This window comes from Sardina pilchardus, chromosome 10 (genome assembly GCF_963854185.1).
Source record: "Sardina pilchardus chromosome 10, fSarPil1.1, whole genome shotgun sequence".
In the NCBI taxonomy this organism is placed as follows: Eukaryota; Metazoa; Chordata; class Actinopteri; order Clupeiformes; family Clupeidae; genus Sardina; species Sardina pilchardus.
Genome location: NC_085003.1, coordinates 33,251,748 through 33,264,247, shown reverse-complemented (window position 1 = coordinate 33,264,247; position 12,500 = coordinate 33,251,748). Strand labels below are relative to the sequence as shown.

The 12,500-nt window shown below is 50.3% G+C and overlaps 1 protein-coding gene across 1 annotated transcript in view; it reads left to right on the top strand.

The window, feature by feature from the left end:
• Positions 1-12,500, top strand: part of hcn4l (hyperpolarization activated cyclic nucleotide-gated potassium channel 4l) — a 38,482-nt gene that overhangs the window by 20,855 nt on the left and 5,127 nt on the right. The window contains exons 5-6 of the mRNA XM_062546527.1: positions 6,076-6,222; positions 6,793-7,033. Coding sequence (XP_062402511.1) covers positions 6,076-6,222; positions 6,793-7,033 — 388 coding nt within the window. The remainder of the gene's footprint in view (positions 1-6,075; positions 6,223-6,792; positions 7,034-12,500) is intronic.

Sequence of the window (12,500 nt, the reverse complement as noted above, 5' to 3'; positions counted from 1 at the left end):
AGAGTGATTTAGACTCCATGCTAAACAGACCAGAGGCCAAACAGCAGATCAGTCCGCCAATCAGCTGTTGCGTAGCCCAGATGGATTAGAACAGACAGCGCCCCCTTCAGGCGGGAGGGATAGAGACTGCTCAAACTGAAGCGCCATTCACACCAAGAACGATAAAGATAACCATAACGATGACTGTAACCATAACGATGAAAGCCTTCACACTGACCAACGATAAGAAGAGTCTCTCGTGTTAAAGGGAAACTATACAGGATTTGGCCATTTCATCGCCGCTTTCGCTTTTTGTTTTTTGCTCGTTTTATGCTTGCATATTTCTCTGCAGAGCTTCCCCCACAGCTTTAGCGTGTATATTTTACAAATCTGCTCAATCGGTCAGTCTGCCTTCATGAGCATGATCGAGACCTCACATGAGACTTCCTGGACCATGGGTGCGTGCCCGAGGGCTCCTGAAATTGCAAGCGTGGTTCTACCGCTATAGACCACTAGGGCGGTGGAAAAAAACATTGTTTGACCGGTAATGACTCATTTACTGTAATCATTTAGAACAGTATGAAACGAATTGATTAACTGCAAAATGTTGCAGGCTTTCCCTTTAATGAATGTGATGGCTAAAATGTGATGGGTTCTGATTGCCTGTTAGCTTTTTATCATTCTCAAAATTGCTCTGAGAGTGATCACCATCTATATAGTTCTTCATGTCGTTGTCATTATAGTTTATGTGTGAATGTCGTTATTCATATTAACGAGAGCGATATTTGTGTGTAGTTATCATTATAGTTATCGTTCTCGGTGTGAACGACGCTTTGTTCTGTCAAAGGTGGAGTGAGCACGGCCACCCCGGCCAACACCTGCATGACACTGTTCCATATCCACCTGTCTCTCCCCTCCCCAGGTGTGTGTGTATGTGTGTGTTCCATGTCCACCTGTCTCTCCTCTCCCCAGGTGTGTGTGTGTGTGTGTTCCATATCCACCTGTCTCTCCTCTCCCCAGGTGCTCATTCACATGATTTGCATTTGCAAGGTTTCACTTTCTATAATTGAAACAAATTGACCTTTTGTTGTCATGGCATCTGTTTGCGATCAGCTAATGAAATATTGATCTCCAACTCGTCCTGGTATTGATTATAATCCCGATCTACGTCTTCAGAATGTCGTCTCAGCTTTGTGTAGGTCCAAAGTATCTGCATTTATGACTGGCTCTCCACACACACTCACACACACTGCTACACACACACACACACACACACACACACACACACGTACACATACATGCACATGCGCACGCACATGCACACACACACACACACACACACACACACACACACCCACACACACACACAAAGATTTATGCACCAGCACATTATTGAGATTGAGATCGATGGTAGACCAGTATTACCATGTGTAAAAAAACAGTGTCCTATTCAGTATACAGTAGGTTGGCCTGAAGCATTAAAGTGGCATTATGTAGTTTTGGCCTGTGGCATTAAAGTGGCATTATGTAGTTTTGGCCTGTGGCATTAAAGTGGCATTATGTAGTTTTGGCCTGTGGCATTAAAGTAGTGTTTGTCTCCAGTAAGTCGCACATCAACCAGCAGGTTTGCACCAGCACCACACACAAGCACCAGCACTGCCTGAGAGTGTAAGGAGAGATAGATAGGATGAGTGTGTGTGTGTGTGTGTGTGTGTGTGTGTGTGTGTGTGTGTGTGTGTGTGTGTGTGTGTGTGCGAGAGAAAGAGAAAGAAAGAGAGAGCATATAGAAGTTAGGGTTAAGATGTGTGTGTGTGTGTGTGTGTGTGTGTGTGTGTGTGTGTGTGTGTGTGGAAATGATAGGGAGGGGAATGGGTGGAAGACAGAGATGGGGGAGGTTTATCTGATTTGTGGTGTGTGTGTATATGGGGGAGGTGTGATTTAGATGTGGCGTGTGTGTGATGGGTGGTGTTGTATGTGGCGTGTGAATGTGGGGGGAGGTGTTGTATGTGGAGTGTGTATGTGATGGGTGGTGTTGTATGTGGTGTGTGTGTGTGGGAGGGAGGTGTTGTTTGTGGAGTGTGTGTGTGATGGGTGGTGTTGTATGTGGTGTGTGTGTGTGGGAGGGAGGTGTTTGTGGAGTGTGTGTGTGATGGGTGGTGTTGTATGTGGTGTGTGTGTGTGGGAGGGAGGTGTTGTTTGTGGAGTGTGTGTGTGATGGGTGGTGTTGTATGTGGTGTGTGTGTGTGGGGGGGAGGTGTTGTATGTGGAGTGTGTGTGTGTGATGGGTGGTGTTGTATGTGGTGTGTGTGTGTGTGGGGGTGTTGTATGTGGAGTGTTTGTGTGATGGGAGGTGTTATATGTGGCGTGTGTGTGATGGGTTGTGTTGTATATGGAGTGTGTGTGTGTGTGGGGGGGGGTGTTGTATGTGGTGTGTGTGTGGGGGGGGAAGTGTTGTATGAGGTGTGTATGGGTGATCGGTGGTGTTGTATGATGTGTGTGTGTCGGGGGAAGTGTTGTATGTGGAGTGTACAGTATGTGATGGTTGATGTTGTATGTGGTGTGTGTGTGGGGGGGAAGTGTTGTATGTGGCGTGTGTGTGTGTGTGGGGGGGGTGTTGTATGTGGCCTGTGTGTGTGATGGGTGGTGTTGTATTCAGTGTATGTGTGTTATGGGTGGTGTTGTCTGCCGTGCTTCACCCAGGTGGATGCAACACATTGATGGTTATTGAGGTTCTGTGTGTGTGTGTGTGTGTGTGTGTGTAATGATAATGTAGAGAGGAGGATGAGGAGGAGCAGAGCTGCAGAGAGACAGAAAGAGCGAGAGAGAGAGAGAGAGGGGGGGGGGGGGGGGGGTGAAAGGGAGGGTGTGCTTGTGCTAGCAGCAGTTCTCTGTGTTCCCCTTTCCCTCCCAGACAAACCGCCTGGAGAGGCTACGTGTGTGTGTGTGTGTGGTGTGTGTGTGTGTGTGTGTGTGTGTGTGTGTGTGTGTGTGTGTGTGTGTGTGTGTGTGTGTGTGTTTGTGTGTGGTGTGTGTGTGTGTGTGTGTGTGTGTGTGGTGTGTGTGTGTGTGTGTGTGTGTGTGTGTCCCATTTAGAGCTACTGAATGCATCCCAAAGGTGTGCTGATTCTGAGGTGCTTGATTATGAATGCACAGTGCAGCATGTGCTGGCCATTGGAGGATTGGGTTCTCTGAGTGCTGGATTGGGTTCTCTGAGTGCTGGATTGGGTTCTCTGAGTGCTGGATTGGGTTCTCTGAGTGCTGGATTGGGTTCTCTGAGCGCTGGATTGGGTTCTCTGAGCGCTGGACTGGGTGCATTGTCTAGACCATGATGTCAAATGAAGGGCTTGCATATCTGAAGTAGTTGACATGTTGACTAGTGACAATTATTTCATGAGGTCAGCACCTCAAGGCGGGGCCCATGTGTCTGGTCTGGTTAGGGCCCATGTGTCTGGTTAGGGCCCATGTGTCTGGGCTGGTTAGGGCCCATGTGGCTGGTCTGGTTAGGGCCCATATGGTTGGTTAGGGCCCATATGTCTGGTCTGGTTAGGGCCCATGTGGCTGGTCTGGTTAGGGCCCATGTGTCTGGTTAGGGCCCATGTGTCTGGTTAGGGCCCATGTGTCTGGGCTGGTTAGGGCTCATGTGTCTGGTCTGGTTAGGGCCCATGTGTCTGGTTAGGGCCCATGTGACTGGTTAGGGCCCATGTGTCTGGTTAGGGCCCATGTGTTTGGTCTGGTTTGGGCCCATGTGGCTGGTTAGGGCCCATGTGTCTGGTTAGGGCCCATGTGGCTGGTTAGGGCCCATGTGTCTGGTCTGGTTAGGGCTCATGTGTCTGGTCTGGTTAGGGCCCATGTGGCTGGTTAGGGCCCATGTGGCTGGTTAGGGCCCATGTGTCTGGTCTGGTTAGGGCCCTTGTGTCTGGTTAGGGCCCATGTGTCTGGGCTGGTTAGGGCCCATGTGTCTGGTTAGGGCCCATGTGTCTGGTTAGGGCCCATGTGGCTGGTTAGGGCCCATGTGTTTGGTCTGGTTAGGGCCCTTGTGTCTGGTTAGGACCCATGTGTCTGGTCTGGTTAGGGCCCACATGTCTGGTTAGGGCCCACATGTCTGGTTAGGGCCCATGTGTCTGGTTAGGGCCCATGTGTTTGGTCTGGTTAGGGCCCATGTGGCTGGTTAGGGCCCACATGTCTGGTTAGGGCCCATGTGTTTGGTCTGGTTAGGGCCCTTGTGTCTGGTTAGGGCCCATGTGTCTGGTCTGGTTAGGGCCCATGTGCCTGGTCTGGTTAGGGCCCATGTCGCTGGTTAGGGCCCATGTGTCTGGTTAGGGCCCATGTGTCTGGTTAGGGCCCATGTGTCTGGTCTGGTTAGGGCCCATGTGTCTGGTTAGGGCCCATGTGTCTGGTTAGGGCTCATGTGTCTGGTCTGGTTAGGGCCCATGTGTCTGGTTAGGGCCCATGTGGCTGGTTAGGGCCCATGTGTCTGGTTAGGGCCCATGTGTCTGGTTAGGGCCCATGTGGCTGGTTAGGGCCCATGTGTCTGGTTAGGGCCCATGTGTTTGGTCTGGTTTGGGCCCATGTGGCTGGTTAGGGCCCATGTGTCTGGTTAGGGCTCATGTGTCTGGTCTGGTTAGGGCCCATGTGGCTGGTTAGGGCCCATGTGTCTGGTTAGGCCCATGTGCCTGGTCTGGTTAGGGCCCATGTCGCTGGTTAGGGCCCATGTGTCTGGTTAGGGCCCATGTGTCTGGTTAGGGCCCATGTGTCTGGTCTGGTTAGGGCCCATGTGTCTGGTTAGGGCCCATGTGTCTGGTTAGGGCTCATGTGTCTGGTCTGGTTAGGGCCCATGTGTCTGGTTAGGGCCCATGTGGCTGGTTAGGGCCCATGTGTCTGGTTAGGGCCCATGTGTCTGGTTAGGGCCCATGTGGCTGGTTAGGGCCCATGTGTCTGGTTAGGGCCCATGTGTTTGGTCTGGTTTGGGCCCATGTGGCTGGTTAGGGCCCATGTGTCTGGTTAGGGCTCATGTGTCTGGTCTGGTTAGGGCCCATGTGGCTGGTTAGGGCCCATGTGTCTGGTTAGGGCCCATGTGGCTGGTTAGGGCCCACATGTCTGGTTAGGGCCCATGTGTTTGGTCTGGTTAGGGCCCTTGTGTCTGGTTAGGGCCCATGTGTCTGGTCTGGTTAGGGCCCATGTGCCTGGTCTGGTTAGGACCCATGTCGCTGGTTAGGGCCCATGTGTCTGGTTAGGGCCCATGTGTCTGGTTAGGGCCCATGTGTCTGGTCTGGTTAGGGCCCATGTGTCTGGTTAGGGCCCATGTGGCTGGTTAGGGCCCATGTGTCTGGTCTGGTTAGGGCCCATGTGGCTGGTTAGGGCCCATGTGTCTGGTTAGGGCCCATGTGTCTGGGCTGGTTAGGGCCCATGTGGCTGGTTAGGGCCCATGTGTCTGGTTAGGGCCCATGTGTCTGGTCTGGTTAGGGCCCATGTGTCTGGTTAGGGCCCATGTGCCTGGTCTGGTTAGGGCCCATGTGGCTGGTTAGGGCCCACATGTCTGGTTAGGGCCCATGTGGCTGGTTAGGGCCCATGTGTCTGGTTAGGGCCCATGTGGCTGGTCTGGTTAGGGCCCATGTGTCTGGTTAGGGCTCATGTGTCTGGGCTGGTTAGGGCCCATGTGGCTGTTTAAGGCTCATGTGTCTGGTCTGGTTAAGGCTCATGTGTCTGGTCTGGTTAGGGCCCATGTGGCTGGTTAGGGCCCATGTGTCTGGGCTGGTTAGCCTGTAACCTGCTGTGGTAGGTGTAACATTTTCAGTAACCTTGACCTTAGTATAACCCCTAACCTTGAGAACAAGCTCCCACCTGTAGCCTCACCCTCATAATGACATGTACATATATTTTAGAATGAAAACTCCATCTGTCCTGTCGCAACAGAGAAACACAGACTCTAACATGTGTTTGTTTGTTTACCTCCTGGACTCTAACATGTGTTTGTTTGTTTGTTTACTCCTGGACTCTAACATGTGTTTGTTTGTTTACCTCCTGGACTCTAACATGTGTTTGTTTGTTTACCTCCTGGACTCTAACATGTGTTTGTTTGTTTACCTCCTGGTACAGTACAAGCAGGTGGAGCAGTACATGTCCTTCCACAAGCTTCCGGCGGACATGCGGCAGCGTATCCATGACTACTACGAGCACCGCTACCAGGGCAAGATGTTCGACGAGGAGAGCATCCTGGGAGAGTTGAATGAGCCGCTGCGAGAGGCAAGATGTTTCTTCTTCCTTACAGTCTTTAAGGGCACAGCCCAGTGGCCCGACGACCATATAGTGTTTACAGTCTTTAATGGCACAGCCCATGAGTGTGAGTGTGTGTATGTGTGTGTGTGTGTGTGTGTGTGTGTGTGTGTGTGTGTGTGTAGGCTCTTTCTTCTTCCGTACAGTCTTTAAGGGCACAGCCCAGGGGCCGCCGCACTGACCCCATGACCAGTCCGAAGGCCTTGGCACTGATCGAGTTCTGTCTGGGAACGTGTTACTGTTGGGTTGACCTCAGCACTCAGTACTCAAGGGCGTTTTCCTGAGCACTTGTCAGTCCTCAGAGAACACTGTGGATGTTTGTTGGAGCCCTGAGTGCCATTCAGGTTCTGGGCTCCATATTGTTTTAGTGCGGTCTACTTACACAGTATGGTTAAAATGCCCCTCACTTCCTCTTTATCTCTCCATATCCCTATCCCTCCTTCTCTCTTTCTCTCCCTCTCGCTATCCCTCCTTTTCTCTCTCTCTCTCTCTCTCTCTCTCTCTCTCTATCCCGTTTTGTCTCTGTCTCTCATCTCACAGGAGATCATTAGTTTCAACTGTCGGAAGCTGGTGGCCACCATGCCCCTGTTTGCTAACGCGGACCCCAACTTTGTGACGTCCATGCTGACCAAGCTGCGGTTCGAGGTGTTCCAGCCGGGCGACTACATCATCAGAGAGGGCACGGTGGGGAGGAAGATGTACTTCATCCAGCACGGCGTGCTCAGCGTCCTCACCAAGGGCAGCAAGGAGACCAAGATCTCCGACGGATCCTACTTTGGAGGTAAGGGCAAGTGTCTGTGTGTGTGTGTGTGTGTGTGTGTGTGTGTGTATGAGAGAGTGTATGAGAGTGGGTGTGTATGTGTGCAGCAAAGCTAAGAAGGGCTTGTTGCTAGCCTGTAGCGAAAACAGAGCTTTTAGGCTAACTGGTCTAACCCACTTCCAGTTAATTATGCTAAGCTAGGCTAACTGGTCTAACCCACTTCCAATGAATTGTGCTAAGCTAAGTTAACAGTGTCAGGCTGGGTTATTGCACTCACAGAAAAGGGAAGAATCCTCTATGAATCATCTTGTCCAACTCTAGGGTAGATAGATAGATAGATAGATAGATAGATGGATAGATGGATAGATAGATAGATAGATAGATAGATACTTTATTGATCCCCAAGGGGAAAAGGCAAATACGCTTATATGCCCCCCAAATGGCATGTTCCTTTAACAATATCCTGTAGGGCTGATGTCACTCTTGTGAAAAGAATTATATGATGAAATATAATTATTCTTCTTCTTCTTCTTCTTCCTCCTCTTCTTCTTTGTCTTCTTCTCCTCCTTGTTATTGTGGCAGTAGGCTGCTTTCCTCCAGTGGTCTCTATATCCCAGCAGGCTGTGAGAGTGGGATGGTGCTCATAAGGCCACTGCACCACCAGTGCACTCACTGAGAGATCAGAGATTGTGACTATTGTGACTATTGCAGTTGGTCTCTCTCTAGGTCCCCTCCTCATGTACGTGACTATTGCAGCCAGTCTCTCTAGGTCCCCTCCTAGTAAACGTGACTATTGCAGTTGGTCTCTCTCTAGGTCCCCTCCTCATGTACGTGACTATTGCAGCCAGTCTCTCTAGGTCCCCTCCTAATAAACGTGACTATTGCAGTTGGTCTCTCTCTTGGTCCCGTCCTAATAAACGTGACTATTGCAGCTAGTCTCTCTCTAGGTCCCGTCCTAATAAACGTGACTATTGCAGCTAGTCTCTCTAGGTCCCGTCCTAATAAACGTGACTATTGCAGTTGGTCTCTCTCTAGGTCCCGTCCTAATAAACGTGACTATCGCAGCCAGTCTCTCTAGGTCCCCTCCTAATAAATGTGACTATTGCAGCTAGTCTCTCTAGGTCCCGTCCTAATAAACGTGACTATTGCAGCTAGTCTCTCTTGGTCCCGTCCTAATAAACGTGACTATTGCAGCTAGTCTCTCTAGGTCCCGTCCTAATAAACGTGACTATTGCAGCTAGTCTCTCTAGGTCCCCTCCTAATAAACCTGACTATTGCAGCTAGTCTCTCTAGGTCCCGTCCTAATAAACGTGACTATTGCAGCTAGTCTCTCTAGGTCCCCTCCTAATAAACGTGACTATTGCAGTTAGTCTCTCTAGGTCCCGTCCTAATAAACGTGACTATTGCAGCTAGTCTCTCATCTGAATGCTGTGGCAGTGCTGTTGTGCCCTGCAGATGCAGTATACTGTACCAAGAGTGTGCTGTTGTGCAGATGCAGATGCAGTATACTGTACCAAGAGTGTGCTGTTGTGCAGATGCAGTATACTGTACCAAGAGTGTGCTGTTGTGCAGATGCAGATGCAGTATACTGTACCAAGAGTGTGCTGTTGTGCAGATGCAGTATACTGTACCAAGAGTGTGCTGTTGTGCAGATGCAGTATACTGTACCAAGAGTGTGCTGTTGCGCCCTGCAGATGCAGTATACTGTACCAAGAGTGTACTGTTGTGCAGATGCAGATGCAGTATACTGTACCAAGAGTGTGCTGTTGTGCAGATGCAGTATACTGTACCAAGAGTGTGCTGTTGTGCAGATGCAGTATACTGTACCAAGAGTGTGCTGTTGCGCCCTGCAGATGCAGTATACTGTACCAAGAGTGTGCTGTTGTGCAGATGCAGTATACTGTACCAAGAGTGTGCTGTTGTGCCTTGCAAATGCAGTATACTGTACCAAGAGTGTGCTGTTGCGCCCTGCAGATGCAGTATACTGTACCAAGAGTGTGCTGTTGCGTCCTGCAGATGCAGTATACTGTACCAAGAGTGTGCTGTTGTGCAGATGCAGTATACTGTACCAAGAGTGTGCTGTTGTGCAGATACAGTATACTGTACCAAGAGTGTGCTGTTGTGCAGATACAGTATACTGTACCAAGAGTGTGCTGTTGTGCAGATACAGATGCAGTATACTGTACCAAGAGTGTGCTGTTGCGCCCTGCAGATGCAGTATACTGTACCAAGAGTGTGCTGTTGCGCCCTGCAGATGCAGTATACTGTACCAAGAGTGTGCTGTTGCGCCCTGCAGATGCAGTATACTGTACCAAGAGTGTGCTGTTGCGCCCTGCAGATGCAGTATACTGTACCAAGAGTGTGTCTGGAGTCAGTGTTGGGTTTGGAACACGCCAGTTGACCTTGTCTTACCTGCCGCCCCCCTGACACCTCCTGATGGGGGAGAAATAAATGACCATGTCAGCAACTCTCTCTCCCCATCCATCCTTTCTTTTTCATCCTCCCCTCCCCCTGTCTCTCCCTCTTTCTCTCTGTCTTCTTTCATTCTCTCCATCCCCCTCCACACTGAAGTGCTGAAACAGCTCACACACTGAGTGACCTTGAGGGACTGAGTCAGTAAAGCCGCATGTTTTAACTCTGGACTGTGTGTGTGTGTGTGTGTGTGTGTGTGTGTGTGGGGAACGCATTGCCACTCTGGATTGTGTGTGTGGTGAACGCATTGCCACTTGCCTGTGTGTCCCTGGAGCTCCACGCTCCTGGTAGCTCCTGCTTGTGAGTGCAGATCCCTCTGCATGCCCCCCCAGACCCCCCCTCCAGGAATCCACCACCTCATCACAGTCCCACTGCCCCCCCCCCCACACACAGCCAGCAGCCCCCCAACAAGGAGGCCGGGGCTGGTGGGTTGTGGGGGGTGGTGGAATGTTATATTTGAGTATGAGGATTGGGTCGTTATTATGTTGGAGTATGAGGGGCAAAAGGGTTATTATGTTTAATTATGAGGGGCAAAAGGGTTATTATGTTGGAGTATTAGGGCAAAAGGGTTATTATGTTGGAGTATGAGGGGCAAAAGGGTTATTATGTTGGAGTATGAGGGGCAAAAGGGTTATTATGTTGGAGTATGAGGGGTGAATGGGAGCTGTGTGCACGGTGTGTTGCATGTCTCTCTGAGGGGTAGAGCTGAGCTGGCCGGGTCCTAGTGGGTCCTAGTGGATCCTGTTGGGTAGAGCTGAGCTGGCCGGGTCCTAGTGGATCCTGTTGGGTAGAGCTGTTGGGTAGAGCTGAGCTGAATGGATCCTAATGGATCCTAGTGGATCCTGTTGGGTAGAGCTGAGCTGGCTGGGTCCTAATGGATCCTGTTGGGTAGAGCTGAGCTGGCTGGGTCCTAATGGATCCTGTTGGGTAGAGCTGAGCTGGCTGGGTCCTAATGGATCCTGTTGGGTAGAGCTGAGCTGGCTGGGTCCTAGCGGATGCTGGTGCGGCTGCCTCTCTCGCTAGATTAGGTGGGTGGGGCACTAAGAGGAGCACTATGGGTACGGCAGGACTACAGGCCTCAGGTCGTACGTTTAACGGCGAGGGCTCGTGGGGTTACTCCCAGATGCATGGCTCCTGTTCCGCACAGCGGTGGAACACTACGGAACTCAGCAACTTGGACGACAGAGTGGGACGCACTAGGGGGAGGGAAGCCACACCTCCTCTACGGAGCAAAGCATCATGGTCCAAACGCCAGCGATGCTGTTTGAAAAACAACAAAAAACAATCAGCGTGTCCTCTCAGTCACTTTGGCTCCACTTGGAGAAATAGAGACACATTTCAACTGTGACGGACTTGGCAAGGGTGTGTGTGTGAGTCCTGAAGCAGGCGGTGTGAGCGATGTGAGTTAGTTTGAGACGCCGGGTCCTAATTAGAACACTCATCAGTCCCACCAGCTGGGCAGCCGCACGCTCCCTTCAGAACTCTCTCAAACGCTTGGACGTGGTCACCATGGCGATGCCACACACACACCCACAGAGGCCCCTGAGTCTAGAAGAGACACCGAATACACACCACAACATTGCAGAACACACACACACACACACACACACACACACACACCACATTACTACACACCACACCACATTACAGAATACACACACCCATTACAGATCACACACACTCATTGCTCTAAGACTACAGGGGAAGCTTAACCTCCTTTAAAATATCAAGGAAATGGCATCAAATGACACTGAATTACACTAGACTGCTATTCCAACTGGAGCATCCTAAAGCATGTCAACGTCATGGCCGGTGTGTTCAGCTGCTCATCTGTGGTGTTGGTGATGCAGCACCACTAAAGGCCCATCACATTGCACATGCGCCATCACTTTCTATGGCTTGCGTGTGCGTACGCAAGAACGGCTCTGCCGCTGTGCACAGCAAAAGCAGCTCATGCGCATGCCGCGGTCAAAGCTGAAACATGTTGAACTTTCACCCCGTCGTGCTGTAAATCATAGGTCTTTTGCGCCGAGTCCAGCGGTAACCACAGCAACAATCTTTAGAACATTACCTCAACCCAAGAGCAACGTAACGGTGAGCGCAGCGCAATGCGTGTGCAATGTGACGGAGCCTTGATGCGTTGCTGTGACGACACGACCCATAAAACGCCCAAAGATGCTCAGCTTCACTGGACTGCCAGTGGCACTACAGATCAGGCTGATCTCAGTGCAGAAAAACACACACGCACACACACACACACACACACACCCCACATTACACACCACACCACATAACAGAATACACACACCCATTACAGATCAGGCTGATCTCAGTGCAGAAAAGCTAGATGTTTATGGAATGTGGTAGTCACGTGGAAGCTTGTAGTTTTTAGTGTTAGCATTTTAACGCTTCCTGGTTCTTTTTTTCAGTAAAAACCTTTTCCAGCCAAGACTTATGTCTAAACATTTTTCAGAGTGTGAACCTTTCCATCTTTTTCTGAAATCTTTTTGTTTTGACATACCTGTTTAAAAAAGACTATCATTTAGAGTGCAACAGTACATCCCTACCACCTAACGCTTCCTGGTTCGTAAAAAGGATCTACAGTATAAGGGAAAGTGAATGGGTAATAGGGTTCAAAGGTCTGAGTGAAGAAGCGGTGGTCGAAAACCTCGGCTTTCAGTTTGATGAATTATGTATATATTTAACTCTCTCTCCCACTCGCTTCCTGTCACTCTACACTGTCCGGTCCCATTAAAGGAATAAAAGCCCCGAAATATATACTTAAAAAAAAAAAAAATGAAGATGTTGGTACCAAAATGGTACAGCACAAATGAAGTGTAACCAGCAGGACGGTTGGGAGGTATCCATGGTTACAAACGACTCTTCACTCACTCCTGGACTTCTCATGTAACGTTACGCTACGGTCGTAGTGGTGGCAGGATGTGTTTTAGGTCCAGAATATCTTAGACACGTCCAAGTACCACTGTGCACCCTTGTCCAATAGACCTCTGAAGTT